Genomic DNA, 16,831 nt, shown 5'->3' on the forward strand with positions numbered 1-16,831 from the left:
GGATATAATGTAGTAACATTATAGCTGTAGCTGTCATTTCTTTTCCTTTCCTCAGGTGAATGTGACAGTTAATCGCTCCATAGGCAGTTTGGGCAGTGTATGGGTGACCTATCAGACCTCAGGCGACACAGCAGTCAGTGGAGTGGATTTTGCTCCAGCTTCAGGACGACTACTCTTCACCCCAGGCCAAACCTCACAGCAAGTCGTACTGCAAATTCAGGATGACAGTCTTCCAGAGGGGCCTGAGGCGTTCTTCCTTAACATTACTGAGGTGGAGTTAGTCAATGTCAGGTAAAGTAACTCGATCAGCTGGAGTAGATCACCAACTTTGTTGGGTGGGATGTTTATAATAGCTTATACAGGGGGAGAATCTTATTGTTTTAATTCATAATATAGGCATAGCAAAGCCTGAATTTGGTGAAAATACCATGTTGATGTGACTGGTAGAGGTTTCTTGTCAGTGACATTTTGTGTCTCCCTCTGGTGGTCAGTTCTGTGGACTACACCGTGACAGAGTCAGGTCTGCAGCTGGACCAGCCTCCAGCTATAGGCAACATCTCTTTTCTCAATGTGGTCATTCTAAAGAATGATAATGCAGAGGGTATCCTGGAGTTCAGACAGGACTATGTCAGCACTACAGGTAAGACTCAAAACAAAGCCAATTTGAGGCACTTTAATTTTATCTTGTGAAAAATGTTCAAGTGTGGGAACTAGAACTCAACTGTCATACAAAATTTTGATATACAACACTTGATGCAGAGATGATATTAAAAGATTATTAACTGTATGCAAAATAGTAAATTTTAAAATACTAACTTTTCTTCTGGCTTTCTGTCTTTCAGTTGAGGAGGATGTGGGCACTGTGTTGATCCCGGTGGTGAGAAGAGTAGGCTCATTTGGACCAGTCTCTGCTCAGTTCATTTCAAGAGGCTTGAGTGCAACCCTTGACCTCGACTACATCCTGTATAATGGCTCAGTGATGTTTGTCCATGGCCAGAATACCAGCTACATTAATGTCACTATTATAGATGACCTTGACAGGTGAGAGGAGAAATTGAAAATAACTAAGAGAAATGTCTAGCTTAATTCATACAATGTACTGTATACTAAGCACACACACATATTTTCTGTGCTAGCTACATCAATGCATTAGCATATTAGCACATTATGCACCAAGTTAAACTCTAGTGAAAAAAATGTAAGGAATAAATCATTAGAAACTCAGCGGGTCACAGTTCAGTGGAGAAAGAAAAAATGAATTCAAGGCTATAATGAATGAGGACAATATTAGATTCCAACTTAACACTGAAATTATCTTTCCCAGTGAAAATCCTGAGATATTTGAGGTCTTGCTGATTGGAGCAACAGGGGGTGCAGTTCTAGGCTTTCAGCGTGTTGCCAGGGTAACCATCGCCAAGAGTGACTCTCACAGTGGGGTGGTCCGTTTCCTCAATGAGAGCCTAATCACTGTGGTCAACCCTAACTCCACTCTCAAACTCAGTCTTGTTTTGGAGAGGACAGGAGGCCTAGTGGGCAATGCAACGGTACGAGGAACAATATCTTCTGCACTCAAGTCCTGTTTTATTTTTATTTATTTTGTATTTTTTCATGGACGTCAACTAAATCAAAATGGTTTTACCTTTTTACAGGTTGCGTGGGTCATCCGTGGTCCTAACAGCAGAGAGATCCTTTCTCCATTCAATACAGACATAAGAGAGCCTGTGAATGGGTCCTTCCTCTTCAGGGATGGAGAGGAAGGTACACGCACCATAGAGCTGCGGATTCTCCCCCATGGAGAGGTGGAGGTGGAAGAGACATTTATTATAGAGCTCAGCATTATATCTGGAGGGATGGATGTTGATCCTCAGGCTGGTTCCATAACACTAAAGGTTAGATATAAGGTTGATTTCACCATCATGAATCAGTTAAGATTGTTGAACAACGATTATTATTTTTCCAGAGCACTTTTTTTTCTGAAGGAAATCTGACTGGATGCAAGCCTCAGCACCCTACTCACCGTTCTCTCCTAATGTGCTTTTGTCTCCCAGATAGAGAAGTTTGGTGACCCCAATGGTATAGTCCAGTTTACTACAGATGCCCTTCGAGACCGTGTCTACAATGAATCCACAGAGGCAGAGGGCCCACTCAACATTTCCTTGTTGATTACACGCAGAGAGGGTGTCATGGGGAATATCACAGTAAGCTTACATCAGTATGCAGTTATTATTTATCAGTCATATCCAGTATCAGTTCTCAAACTAGCTGAATTTGATTCTTTTTTGCCGCTGTTAAAGTCTAAACACAACCATTCTTTCACCTCAGGTGCACTGGCAGATACAGAGTGACTCAGACACAGCAGGTGACTTCTTAGCCCTAGCTGGTTCAGTGATGATTCTGGACGGACAAAGGGAAGCAGAAATTGTCCTCAGCCTGATGCCTGATTCAGTTCCAGAGCTGGAAGAGCTCTACACTGTCCAACTCACAGCTGTGGAGGGTGGTGCTACTCTGGATGCCAACCCAAACCTAACCAGAACCCACATCAGGTGTGTCATTATGGTCCCATAACATATATTAACTTCCCAGTAAAAAATCAAAGCTGGAATTAACTTGAAATTAATCTCATTCTCTCATCCTTAGGGTGCGTGCTAATGATGAGCCCCACGGTGTCTTTTCCCTGAACCCTGACCAGCAATCTATCGTGGTAGTAGGGTCAGGGTCAGAGGTCACCAGGGCTCTGGTTATGAATGTGACTCGACTTGCTGGGCTGTTTGGCAATGCCAGTGTGAGCTATAGGATCAGTGGAGTTATAGATGAAGTGATGGACATCGATGAGATCCTAGGAGGACAAGCTCAAGGACGGCTGTTCATGAGAGAGGGACAGACTTTCAGCACATTCACTGTCCCTATCAGCAGCCAGGTAAGGGAGAGGATGCTTATTGGCATTAGTACAGAGACATTCGTTCAGCAAATTAAGACATCTGTGAATGATTACAGAGGAACCTATTCAAAATTCCATAGTTTATATGTTTTGAAATGCTCATTTGTTTTCACTTTTTTGTTTTCCTGCTTTTATTTCTGTAGGTGTTTTTGTCAGTGGGTGAAAGTTTCAGAGCAGAGCTTACTGATGTTAGACTCGTCAGTCCCATCCTCGGCTCACTGCCTCGCCTCCTTCATGACGTCAACGTTGCTACAGTCACTGTACCTGAGGAAGCTGCCAGCTCAGAGGTAAGTTGTGTTTTTTGTAACATATGATTTATCTGTGAGGGAGAAACTCTTTTTAATTGTCCTCTCTGCAGGGCACTCAGGAGGTAAGATGTGCTACCAATCAATACACTTATCAGTGGATGAGCCACGGTGGTATGCTCAAAGACATTTCATTAGGGTTTCAGTTTTTTGTTTTAGAAGAATGATTTTAGTTTAACTTTACCTTCCTGAGTTAGTGCTGAGTCCTTGACTGCTCTGTGAACACTCAGCCGTGTCTTGTCGAGCCTTTTGAATGCTCCACACATGCGTGTGTTACATGGACCACCATTCATGTTTACATGACTGCCCTTGGGTAGCATACAAAAAGACACTTGATAACAAATAACTTTCTCATCCCATAACACACATTACTTGTCTTTTCGTATTAATGTTGTGCAGGTCGGCTTTGCCTCCCTGGCACTGCAGGTTTCAAGTGTTGAAACAGGGAAATGTGAGGCAAAGGTGACACGAACAGGACTGTTTGGGGACATCATAGTGCAGTGGAAAGCTGGGTTTCCTTCAGGACAAGCTGTGCCTGGCTTCAGAACTGGAGCTATCACCCCAAGCTCAGGTAATACAGTCAGAGAGGAAAATCCCTGAATCCCTGAAAAACTGAATGATAGCAGTTTAGACTCGCACGTTATCTCAACCCACTTGTGCTACGTTTTCAGTTTTTGTTGTTTTACTTTTTAAATATAATATTTGAACATTCAATAATGTTCACATATACTTGATATGTGTCTATATCTGTTTGATCAGTAATTAATGCAACTTATTAATCCTTGAATGGCACCGCCGCAATCTGAGCTTTCATCTCTCTTATTATAAGTCTTTCTGTGTAACCAACTGTTGCAATATGGTTATCAGGCTGATGCCAAACAGACTAACAACAGCCTGCTCTTCTGATTGTTGCTAATGTGCTCCTTCCTCATATTTAGGCTCACTGACACTGGCCCATGGAGAGAGGACTAAAGCCATATCACTTACAGCTATTGCTGATGCATTAGAGCCAGCTTCCTATGCTATACACCTCACTGCTGCCAGCTCTAACACTGCTGCAACTGGTGCTGTCAAGCTCAGGTAATGGTTTCACAGTGATCGCACTTATGGTAGATTCAACACATGCAAATTTGGACTACTAGTCCGTTGGTAATATCTTTAAAGTGATGTCAACAGGTAGTTTTTCTAGGTTATCATTTAAGTAGTGGATACAATTTGTATTGAATATTTGTATATTTGTCCTTATCAAGTGCAGCCTCATTCTATTGTCCATTTCCCTGCACAGGTCAGGCTTTACCGTAGCAGAAGTGGAGCCACTGGGGGTCTACCAGTTTGCCCCTGATTCCCGTCAGATAGTTATCGCAGAGGACATCCAGACTATAACACTTTATGTTCAGAGACTCTACGGTTCTCGTAGCAATACCACTCATGTCTCCTATAAAACAATAGCACGCAGCGCAGCAGCAGGAGAGGACTTTCTTGCAGTGCCAGATGGCCGTTTGGTCTTTGAATCACCTCGCCAAACCAACAGCTCATTCCATCTTTCAATACTTGACGATTCCCTTTCAGAGCCAGATGAGTACTTTCATGTCAACCTAACAGATGTTCAAGTCCTTAGCTCAGACTTAGCTTGGGCAGAGGCCTCTCCTCGCCTCAACCCTCAGCACAGTGTGGCCACTGTCACCATCCTGGCTAGTGATGTGACTGGTGGAATTTTGAGTATTGGTCCTGAACTGGTCCAAGTAGCGGAGGACAGGGACGAGGAGACCCAGCAGGAGCGGAGGGTGGTTCTGAGGGTGCGCAGGTCTGACAATGTCGCAGGGGATGTGAGGGTTCGAGTCCAAGCATATGGAGGTGTGTGTTTGTTTTGTTGCACAATTTTATCTCTCCATTGCAGTATGTTCTATTTTGTAATTTACTTGGATGTTTACAATAGCACTTTAACTTATGTTGCTGTGTGGTTTTATCCAGATGGAAGTACAACACCTCTTCCCTTCACTCTGGAACCTGTTGGGACCCTGGCAAAGGAGCAACAGGACTTCCGCTTGGAGTCCACTGTAGTGTCACTGCAGGCTGGTCAAAATGAGACAGAGGTTATCCTCCTCATCCTGGATGACTCAGAGCCTGAGGGACAGGAAGTATTCTTCATCTACCTTAGCGATCCAGAGGGAGGAGCACAAATCACAGACCGTCCAGACCAGGGCTTTGGAGCTTTTGCCAAGATCACCATCCTTGGTAAAAATGATGAAAAACAGATCTTAGTCCACTGTATACCAAAGATTTAAAAAAAAAGTGTTAAGAAGTATACCATTTCACTCATCATGTTTTCTAGCAAATAAGAATAATACAGTATAATTATTTATTGGTATTTATTCTGGAAACTTCCTTCGTTTATAGCACAAGATTAATCCCAAGTGTATCTTGTGGATCTAATGAAATGGACTTGCAGACATGTTGTTTATTATCTCAATGATGATTCAGCATTCTTCACTAATGCTATTTGATTTGCATTAGGTCACTACTACATTAGTCTCCATCTGCTATTTTGGGCCTCACAGCTTTATCTTTCACATAATTACTGCAGTGGGCAGATTATTTGATTATTCTACGTATAGGACTGTTTACAAAATAAATTATTATGTGACTGTGAGGTTATGGGGAGATTAATTTGTACTCTCCATTTCTTTTTTTCCCCTCTTTCTGTTGTGGTATCTTCATTATTTTCCTTCCCTCTGTCCATACCAGGGAGTGACTTCCATAATGGTATCATAGGATTTAGTTTTAATTCTTTGGTGGGCCAAGCACTGGATGAGGATTCAGACAACAGAACTGCTGTTCTCTACTTGCAGAGACAAGAAAACAGGTGATCCCTTCTGGGGTTGTTAACAAATTGTCCACTGGAAAAGGTTTGATATTTGTCTGCAACCAAGACATTTTATTGTTTGTAGCTATTTATTTGTATGCTCTTTCTCCATCTCTTCAGAGCCTTTGAGGATTTGCAGGTCTTCTGGAGAGCTACCTTTAGCAAGGCAGCTCTAGCTCTTGTCAACAATGGAGTAAACCTAACCAGACAGCTGGTGCAGACCTCAGGAACTGCACTGTGTAGGAAAGGAGCAATAATATGTGCTCTCACTCTGGAGGTCCAGCATGATGAGGTAAGAGAGAGGCGGGGGCGCCTGGTGAGGCAGAGCTATGATATGTTGGTATCTTGCTGACCTTGAAATGCACTCAGTATGTTTGAAGAAGAAAATAATAGATTTCTTTTAGTGTGTAATCATAAAAATCCTCTGGTGCACAAAATAAAACAACTGTGATTCTGTGTTGCCGTAGGAACCAGAGTACCAGACATGGTTTTTGGTAGAGATTTATCAGGTGGGTGCTGGAGCTACCATTAATGAGACCACTCGTTTTGCCAACATCACCTTGGTAGAAAGCGACGACCCACAAGGTGTGGTGTACTTTGCTGTGGGCTACAGACTGCCCATTGCCACCCCGATGACCACAAGGCTCAGTCTCCAGATCTACAGACAAGCGAGCACAGCTTCAACCATGTCTGTACAATATCGCACACTGGTAAGTGACAAACACATGTGTAGTAATTAAGTATAGAGCACAAGTGGCACATATGAATAAATTGGGCATAGATACAAATGTGCACAAATGCACTGAAGCACACATGGTACACATGTCTTGAAATAGTATTTCTCATTGTTTGAGCTGGTGTTTAACCACTATTATTTCATTTATTTTTATGAAACGCAGGTGGAACCAATTTTTGTCCATTAGATTTTGCCTTAGAGGTGTAATTGTCAGTACTAGGAAATCTCATTTTCAGTCGAGGCTAATATAATTCAAACCATTTAATAACTACAATAAGATTTTTCTGCAATCACTGAAAGCATAACAACAATGTTTATCTCTGCCTGTCTGACCTGTTTAATCTAATTTACCTCATGAGTTTCAGCAGGCACAAATCAAACGGCATACTGACCTAATCTGGCTCTTTTACAACACTTTAATTATTTGTTTTTACTGTTAGCCAGTTAGAAAACCTTGATTACTATATTAGGTCATGCATGAGACATGTACGGTACAACGGTCCTAATTTTTTCTTGAATGTATTCCTTATTAAGTAATGTTGGAAAATTAGAAGTTCTTTTGCAGGAGCATGATGATTCAGGTTTTTGTTATGTTTAATTTTTCTCAATTGGTATACTGCTTTAGAGCAATTTAGAGTAAAATTGAGTCATAGAAGAGGTATATTGCAATGCAATGATGCTGGATAAATACATTCCCAAAAGTATCTGCATGATATAATCCTTAATTTATGCATGTATTTTAAAATTGAGGACCAAAAAACAAAACAGCATTTAGTAGTCATTTTACATTTTGTTTAATGTTTGTCCCATGATTTCAGTCCGTCCTCCACTTATATTGTCTCTATGTAAATTTTTATAAAAGTCATGGTTTATTGATGCTGATGATGATGATGATGCAGTTCAAAAAGACCAACGTTTCCTCCTCTCTTCACCTATTTAATCTCATTCCTACTCTCCTTTTCTTTTACGGATCATGATTAGAGATCTCTTTGCTGCACTGAGCTCAGGGGCATTATATCCACTGGCTCTCAGACTTTTTGATATCGAAGATCAAAGTCTGAGTGTATCTAGTACACACAACAAAAATCAAAAACCTCAGAGACAGGGCCAGGTCAACTGCTTTCATCTCTCAGAGTTAAAGCATGTTGAGGGACTGCATAATAAAAGCATGTACTCTCATTGTTTTTAGATGTGAGGTAAAATTGTTTTTATTGACTGCTCTCAGGTATAAGCAAACAATAATAAGTGATGTCACTTTTTATCATTTGAATTTTTGCAGCATAAGGCTGGTCACAATAAGTCCATTCTTATTTTTTTAACTCCTCGACTTGCTGCTTTAATCAGTCCAGTTTACCACAAAACATGTCTGTGTTTTTCTTCTAGGAGCTGCTTAGGGAAGATGTGGTGGGTCCCTCTATAATCAGGCCTGCTAAAGCAGGGATGGACTTTCCTAAACAGGAGGGTCGAATAACCTTCGATGTGGGGCACCGTAACACGTCACTGGAGATTTACCTAACACCTGACCTCGCCTCTTTCTTGCCCACACCTAAGCGCTTCCAGGTGGAGCTTTACAATGCTACAGGGGGCGCCAAAGTGCACCCTCAGTTTGGGCTGGCTAATGTGACTTTGGTGTCAAATGCAGCAAGTGAAGCTGTGTGGGTCTTACTTGAACAATTACATCAGCCTCTTGACCCAACTATATTGAACCAGGTGCTGCAAGGACTGATCAGCAAGATCACTACACCTCTCAACCGTGAGCAAATGACCGCCGTGCTCGAAGCTCTTGGGAAGGTAAGAGGATTAGAGAAGATCAAGCATAAAACATTTCTTATAAAAACCTGTAAAAAGGAGCAGATAAAACAGTGTTTTATTTGCTCCTTCACAAGACCAATATCATGATGTAAGACAAGATCCAGGATTGATAAATATATTTAATTTAGCTTAGGTTTAGTTTTTCCAATTGTTTTTCCAATTGTTTTACTAATGATTATTTATCATACTATATTTAGTATGTTTGATTTTATCACCATTTCCCAGACCTTGCAAATAGCTTACTGATTTGTATTTAATTTATAAACATTACAGCATAATGAGTCAGCGATAAGTGAAACACTTGCTTCTCTGTGACTTTTTTCACCACTTGAAGCTTATAAGTCAGTGAAGTAGTTTGTGTCAGACGGAGCGGTGTTAAAGGGCATACATTACCTCCAACGCAGTACTCTGACAGATCTGAGGATTAGTTTGTCATTTGAAAAGGTCTCAGTTGTCCCTCTACATGAGCACTACGCTTCTCTGATGTTAGAGTCTACATATTACATTTGTTCAGCCTCTACGCAAATGCAAACACCACTGTAATTTAATAAACAGAGGCATGAGTGACACAGCATATGAATATGTGGAAGTTTAGAGACAGAGAGAGAGAGAGAGAGAAGATGAAGGGAAGGAGAGACTGCGGACAAAAATGGCATTGATTAACAATGACAGACGCAGAAGCTGTATAACTGTGAGGCCTAAAGAAAGTGACAGAGCCAAGACCTTTGGAAAATACAAATACAGACCAGATGAACTGTATGTCAGTGACAGAGACATACAAACAATACCAGAGGTTTATGATGCTTCTCTAACTCTCTCTAACCTTGTCTTTCACCTGAGCCAGGTGCTAGCAGAGGCAGAGAGAGCTCCTTTACAGGAAAGCAGCCGGAATTTGACCTATGACCTGCTGTGTGCTTTGGCCAATCCCAGCAGAGTCGACACCCGAGGCCTTAGCCACCTTGCTGAGGTGGCTGAGCGGTTTGCTTTCTCCCTCCTCACGCGCAGCCAATGCGAGATGTGAGTGTGAATATGCCTCTATGAACTTTTAAGATGTTGAACAATCTTGGGCTGTTTTAACACTGGATATTCACTTAAAAACAATTATGACTTTCTTTTTGAATATTATTAAGGCTTTCATGCTTGGTATTAAATGTTTTTCTTTGTGTGATTTGTCCAGAAGGGGTACCATCCTGGAAACGTGTCCATATATGACCATCTCTGCCTTCCAGTGGTACCCAACACAAATCAATGGACACAAATTCAGGGGCCGTAATGCAGACTTCTTTCAGCTCCCAGATACCCTATTGGCAGTACCAGCTGTCTTGACTCCTGACTGTGGCAACCTCAGCCAGATTCAGCTGACTGAGTTTAGAACTGAGCACTGGTTTCTGAGCAATGACACAACCACTGCTCTCAATGGCAAGGTAGGGAAGCTCATATAGTTTTGCTTGTTTTAGTGTAAGGGCGAAGTCTTTTTCAGTGCTGGGAAAATATTTCATTTATAAACCTGCAGGTGGCAGTATTGCTCCAACAGAAACTAGCCATTAGTTTTTTATTTCACTCCACGGCTGAACTCTCTTCTCTGTCTCTTGTCTCTGTTTATATGTAGGTCTTCTCTGCCAGTCTCCAGGACAGAGGGTCACGACCCTTAGAAGATGGCAATGAGGTGGTGTATCGTATCCACACCCAAGGTCTGCAAGTTAAGCCAGGCCGGTCTCTGTGCCTTCTCTGGAACCACACCACTGCAAGGTAATGCAACAGAGACATACCTATTGAGGTTCATGCGCAGTCCCTCTAGATAAGCCAAAGACAGCTTGTTGACACTATATGTACATATTAACCCTCAAATCATTTCCATTCTTGATGATGCAACCACCATTGCTGATAAAGACAGATGCTGGACATCTGTATTAGTAACTGTCTGTTCTAAAGCTGTAACCCCATGCTCACCTCTCTCTGTCTGCCTCGCACTTATTATGTGAGTGAGACCAGTTGGCTGAGAAAAGGGCAAAAGACCAAGTTCAGCCTCTCAATAAGGCCTCTCTGTGTCCATGGGGGAAGTCATATCTTTCTGTTTAATATCTGCACATTCACTCTGCTACAGTCTGAATCCTCCCACTCGGAGGCGGTTTGTTGTGGACATTCTTGGGGCATGGAATGGGACTTGGCTGGAACACAGTGTTACATGTTAAGAATTGGCAGGTTTAGTTTGGCCCGAACAGCTACGATGTATCCCAGAAAACAAAAATGAGGGAACTGATATGGAGAGAGAACAAAAGGTGAAGAGAAAAGCAAAGTCACTGACATGGAAAGGTCAATATTGCAGTGTGACTTTATTGATGTAAGTGGAAAGTTAAAATGAAAATGTTAAAGGATGGTTTTTGCTCTTTAAAAACTGCTCAATCAATACCTCTTTGTTAGCACGGCTACAAACTCTAGCACAAAAATGATGTTCTGGTTTGTCAAACAACATCTTTGTGGGGTGAATGTTACCTCTGATAACAATAATATAATTAAAAGAAGCCCTGAGCAGAAGGCTCATTGCCTTGACTTGCTTTATTATTGCCATGTCTGTGTTATACTCTGATGTAACAATAGTGTTGGAACTCATCTGTCCTTTTTCTTTCTTCTTTCATCCTTCCTCTCCTCTCCCCTCTAGCTGGTCATCAGATGGTCAGTACTGCAGGGTTGTGAAAGAGAGTGGGAACTATGTGGAATGTGCCTGCTCCCACTTGTCTATCTACACAGCCTACGCAGAGTTTGCCTCTCTTGCATCCTACAACGAGGCTTTCTATGCCTCAGGATTTATCTGCATCTCAGGTACAAAACACACTACTCTTACATCTTCTCCTCTGCACTTGTCTTCACTTATTTTCCTGTGGCTTTTCTGTCTGCCTACTGCCTGCTTGCCTTTCCCTTTGGTGCAATCCATCCTGAGATCATGTATTCCTCCCACATTGTTATAAATAGCTACTGTTGATTCATTTAAATCATCTTTTAATTGATCATTAATCTTGATTTCATGTTTTTACTCCCTCCTCCACAGGCTTTGCGTTGGCCATTATATCCCACGTGCTGTGTTCTCGTTTCCCCATGTTTGCTGCCAAACTGCTCACTCACATGATGGTGAGCTGCCTCGGAACCCAGGTAACACATTTCTGCTAAGATCCTTTTGTGAAGTAAGACATTACTTTACATTACATGCCACAGTGAGCACTGAGACCTGCAAATCGATGCTTATGAAGGCTCAGACCTTCACTCTCCCTCAAGATCTGCATTCATTTCTGTGGCATTTTCATTCGCTGTATGGCCTCAAATGCAGATGGATGGGGAGCCTTTGGAAATTATTATAGTCATTCATCTCTCTGTGCTCTCTAGCTCACACACATTAACGCAGGTGTAATGTGTGGAGTACAACACACACTTTCACTTTGATGACATAAAAATACTGACAGAAACAGAAAAAAACTCACACATGTACATATTTATATTTAAATATTTTACACATGTACACACACACATATGTACATATTCATATATACTGTATATATGTTGGCCCAACCCACCTGACTTGCCACTAGACATGTCACAGGTATTCTCTTGGAAATGTGCATAGATGTGAACACACATCATTGAATGTCATTGGTTGCGTACTTTGCGGGCCAGAGCGTCCTGACAACGCAACCATGCCCCCCGCACCCTCACCCATTAAAAACGCAAGCTGTCACATAAGCAATGAGCGAGATAGATATGTGGCTGCACGATAGTCTCTCAGGTTGTCCCCACCATGTGTGTGTGTGTATATGTGCACGTGTGTGCGTGAGTGAGTGCGGGACTGGTAATTTTCCACTAGTCCCCCCTCTCTTTGGTTGACAAACACGAGCCCCTACTAAAGCAGACTGTCGTTGGGGGCAAAACACCTCGGACTCAACCTGTTTATTGCCCAGGCAGAGCCCCTGAACCTTAAAGGGTTTTGGATGGAAAATTCCGTCCTGTTCTGTTTCCTTGTTGATACTGTAGTGCGTGTTAAGGCCGTCTTCCTTGGATGTGCACGTGTCTGAGATTGTGCTATAGCAGTTATACATGCGTGTGTCTTTGGCCTTTTAGTCAAGGCCAGTCGATGAAGGCCTGGTTGAATTCCAGTCTGACAAAATGAAGGCCTGACCGAATGTGCACTCTGGTATTAATATGTACCCTCTAAGTGGTCATCTGTTGGGAACATTTTGGAAGTAATGATGGGCTCAAGATGCAGGATGTGCTGAATTAAAATAGACTGTTTGACGTCATTGTCTTCACTTAACTATGCACCTTATCTTGGATCTGAGATGGCTAGCTAGAAACAGAAAAAACATGACTTCCTTTTTTGTATAAACCTCTAGCAGCAGATTTGTTTTTGAAGTCTATTTCTCTTTAGCCTCTTCTTTCTAAAAGCTTTGTTTGTATCCAACACCTGCCTAAATTTTCTTCAGAATCCTGGTAGATATTGTCAATACAGCAATCAACTGAACTATCCAGTGACTTCCCTTTTAAAACATGAATGCACAAGATGAGAGATGCAGTGGACCTGAGGCTAAAACATGTGATAAATTACCAGTTACCATTAAGTAGCTGTTCTGTCAGATATTTTACCATCCAGTGTCATGTTTGTTCCCCCTGGGAATCACCTGCCTCACCCGAAGTATCCTTTCTCAATTATTTTCCCCAGTAGTTATCGAAACATGCTAATAAATATAATTAATGTGGGCACATCAAAACATCCAGTTATATACTGGTGTCTGTCTGCCTCTATTAAATTGAAGGAAAGCTGAGACACTTAGATCCACTGGATAAAGGCTGTTGGTTAAGATATAAGTATCTCTGTGATTTTAATGCATCTGGAGATATCAGTGTGCAAAGTCTGCACATTTCCATTTTACATTTATATACATCTTATAGACATTAATTTGCCTTTCAAGCTTTGTCTCTCCAACCGCAAAACTGACAGTGTTGTGTTGAAAGACATTCAGACTCAGTAATGATCTATCTGAATCCACTTCTTTGTAAAACTGAGGCTGTAACTGCTTTGAATTTGGAGCAAACCTCAGCATTATTTTTACAATTAAAGTTTGACATTGGGAAAGGATTTTCATTAACTTTCTGTATCAAGAAGGTAAAGGATCCTGCATCCTTGATGGAAGAGATGTGTTTAGTGACAGAAATGTCTCCTGAACTTGTGGGTCTCAGCTTTGCTCATGCCTCGCCATGGATTTGAACTGTCAGGCCCAGCTCCAACCACTTCTGACAGAGAGGGCTCTCCATCTGTGTTGGCTGTAATTAGTCACTGACGCTGCCCTTAGTGGGGAGAAAATTAAAGCTGCTGGTTTGATTTATTCCTCCCTGCAACAGCTACAGTCAGCTAGAAAGAACTAGAATAATATCCCACACCTCTGTGAGACTCTGAGAGTTGAGATCAGGTGAAGGAGAAGGAGACGGTGGATGCTCATGGTTCAAATTAGGTATTTAATTGTCTTACCGTCTCAATATGTATGGCTGTCAGCCTTTTTAGCCATCTAGTTTCCACAAATGTCACAGACCTGACAGTAAGGTAACAATGGTATGAACACCAACAATAAAGAAGGAGAGAAGAGTTGACAGGATAGAAAGAACTTTTGGTAAACTTACTCATGTAACATCACTTCTAAATGAAATGCATTTAGTTTGTCTATGACCTTGTTCTCTATGAAATTCTACCTCCTCCTTGTTTCCAGAGATCACACATTTGACATCCTTAGATTTGTTTCTCTTTTCAAAAAATTAATTACAGGTTACAGTAACAGTAGCTCTATTGTCACCTTCATTGTCCACAGGCAACTGATTTAGGCAGTAAAATCAAAAAATGAAAGTTATCTACTCACTGCTACGCCGGGGTGGGTGGCGCCGCAATGTAATATGTTTTTTTTACAGCTCAGGAAAAGCAGAAAATGTACATCAAATGTCTACAAACCGCTAATGCAGCATATAGCCAGAGCCATGTGTCCAAATGTCTATTTACTTCTTAATCTTCTGTAAGTTTTATTTCAAGGATGGTTAAAATACGAGATGTCATGTAGCCTTACTTAGTTTAATAATGTAGCTTTAGATAAGCCATAGAATACTTCAGACATAGAGTCTTGAAGGGTCAAACAGGTTCTAACTGATCAGTCTTGATATAAAGACAGCCACAGGGTGACAGAGAGCAGCCACTGACAGTGATACAGTCATCAGAACTCCTACTGAGAGAAAATGATGATTTGTCCCATCCACCACCTCCAGGGAGTGTCCTCTCACACTGAATGATTGTTCTTTTGTGTGTGTGTGTTTGTGTGTGTGTGTGTGTGTGTGTGTGTCTGTGTGTGTGTGTGTGTGTATGTGTGTGTGTGCTTGTGCGCGCGCGTGCTAGTCCCCACAAAGATAGCTTTACGAACGTGTGTGTGTGCGTGTGTTTTTGTCACATCAGAGGTTGTGCGGTGACAGTATCTGGCTCTGGCCAGCAGTTTCTCTTCACCTCAGCAAGACAACTGAAGATTGTCTGTGTAGAGTGGAAATTTACCCAGTGCATATGTGCTGTGTAAGTGAACCTCACCTGGTTGTACATGTGTACACTGCATGCATTGTGCATGTCACTATATCAGGGCTCATCACATGAGCAGCAATGCAGCCTAGTTATTTTGGGCAAGTAATGAAATTTAGTGAATAACAAATTAACTGTCATGAAGACAGGGAGTATGTAAGTCTATATATGTGCAAATGTGCATCCAAGTTTCGTTGAGTTGTCCACATTGCATAATTTTTAAACTAAAGATTGTGTTCTAATCCTAAGAAATGGATTGTGTCCTTCCCAGTCAATATGTTTTACCTCCAAGTAACAATCATTATATATTTGTGAAATAGTGTCAGTCCATCAAAGTTAAACAAATTGCAAAGCTTTTCTCCAATGTTTTATTCCCCAAATGTTTTCAGTTACCTTGCTGTCACCAGGGTGAAGAAACTTTGTTTGAACAGAACAAAACACAGAAACTTTTCACTACTTTTGATTTGGGCTACAGCTGTATGTGGTCTTAAATGCAGTAAAACCACATTGTGCACTCTTAGGTCAGTATTCATGCAGTTTTGCTGTATCTGGGGACATATCATTACTGTCATAAATCTGCATTCATTTTACCAAACATAAATCCATGGCAGTAGAGACAGCAAGGTCACAAAATTAATAGATTCATTTTTTTCGGTAGAGGCCTCCTTTCAAACACAACTAGATCACTGATGATTTCATTGCTCCTTTTATTTGAACATCTTCTCTTTCCTTTTCTTATCTTTCAGCTCCTCAGGTACATGAATATATCATATATCATTTCATATAAAATGCCTCTGCTGATGTTTGTGTGTGTGCTTGAGCACACGTATCCATTTGTTGATGTGGGAAAGGAGAATCTGTTCTCCATCTGTATGGAAAACAAAACACAATTTAATTTCTCAGCCACTGTGATTAAACAGCCCTCCACATCCCAGACAGCCATTCCCACACAAGTGTTTACCCCAGTGGTCCCAGTGCTTTATTCCAGTATCTGGGAGGTGTTTAGGTGACTCTTAGTTCTGATTATTAAGGATTTCCTGTTAGCTCCGGGACTGGTCCCAGCATTCAGACGTCTACCCTTCAAACCACAAACACAGACACGCATAAACACTATCCTGCCCCCCCCCTCCATACACCACCCACCACCGTCACTTCCCGGAGGGGAGGGCGGCAGGCTTGGATGCAGTTTCTCAGCTCTCCAGGAAAGGGATTGTATGAATTGCGTAATCCAGACCCTTACTGTGTCCTTCTCTGTAAAATGTAAGATCAACTGTTTATCAATAAAGTGAATGACTCTACTTTTCCTGAGGAAGTTCAGCAGTTCCCATCATGACCAATCAGTCATTAAATAAATACACAAAGGGAGTTTTTGTGTGTCTACTTCTCTGGCTGACGTCTGAGAATATGCCTCATATCTTATTGTTTTCTACGCTTACAATTGTCTGGGAATAAAATGTGAAAGAAGGAAAAGGAGAAATGAGGAGAAAACATAGTATTTACTTATTCCTTCTTCCATCTACTGTCAGCCAGTTCTTCCAGCATATTTTTTCTTCAAATAAAAGCTCCCTAATGCTTAGGCAAAAGTGTT

The 16,831-nt window shown here is 41.5% G+C and overlaps 1 protein-coding gene across 2 annotated transcripts in view; it reads left to right on the top strand.

The window, feature by feature from the left end:
• adgrv1 (adhesion G protein-coupled receptor V1) overlaps window positions 1-16,831 on the top strand; it is a 108,582-nt gene that overhangs the window by 49,425 nt on the left and 42,326 nt on the right. For both annotated transcript variants that reach the window (XM_071482616.1, XM_071482617.1), the window contains 22 exons: window positions 56-291; window positions 492-640; window positions 843-1,041; window positions 1,325-1,544; window positions 1,650-1,889; window positions 2,049-2,198; window positions 2,323-2,543; window positions 2,638-2,917; window positions 3,082-3,225; window positions 3,643-3,814; window positions 4,182-4,323; window positions 4,529-5,097; window positions 5,215-5,478; window positions 5,989-6,106; window positions 6,227-6,398; window positions 6,574-6,816; window positions 8,226-8,633; window positions 9,499-9,671; window positions 9,832-10,078; window positions 10,264-10,403; window positions 11,314-11,474; window positions 11,701-11,801. In XM_071482616.1, the coding sequence (XP_071338717.1) occupies window positions 56-291; window positions 492-640; window positions 843-1,041; window positions 1,325-1,544; window positions 1,650-1,889; window positions 2,049-2,198; window positions 2,323-2,543; window positions 2,638-2,917; window positions 3,082-3,225; window positions 3,643-3,814; window positions 4,182-4,323; window positions 4,529-5,097; window positions 5,215-5,478; window positions 5,989-6,106; window positions 6,227-6,398; window positions 6,574-6,816; window positions 8,226-8,633; window positions 9,499-9,671; window positions 9,832-10,078; window positions 10,264-10,403; window positions 11,314-11,474; window positions 11,701-11,801 (4,749 nt within the window). The remainder of the gene's footprint in view (window positions 1-55; window positions 292-491; window positions 641-842; window positions 1,042-1,324; window positions 1,545-1,649; window positions 1,890-2,048; window positions 2,199-2,322; window positions 2,544-2,637; window positions 2,918-3,081; window positions 3,226-3,642; window positions 3,815-4,181; window positions 4,324-4,528; window positions 5,098-5,214; window positions 5,479-5,988; window positions 6,107-6,226; window positions 6,399-6,573; window positions 6,817-8,225; window positions 8,634-9,498; window positions 9,672-9,831; window positions 10,079-10,263; window positions 10,404-11,313; window positions 11,475-11,700; window positions 11,802-16,831) is intronic.

The sequence above is a fragment of the Trachinotus anak genome, unplaced genomic scaffold (genome assembly GCF_046630095.1).
Source record: "Trachinotus anak isolate AG129_WGS33_773 ecotype Australia unplaced genomic scaffold, CSIRO_AGI_Tana_v1 ptg000008l, whole genome shotgun sequence".
NCBI classification, from domain to species: domain Eukaryota; kingdom Metazoa; phylum Chordata; class Actinopteri; order Carangiformes; family Carangidae; genus Trachinotus; species Trachinotus anak.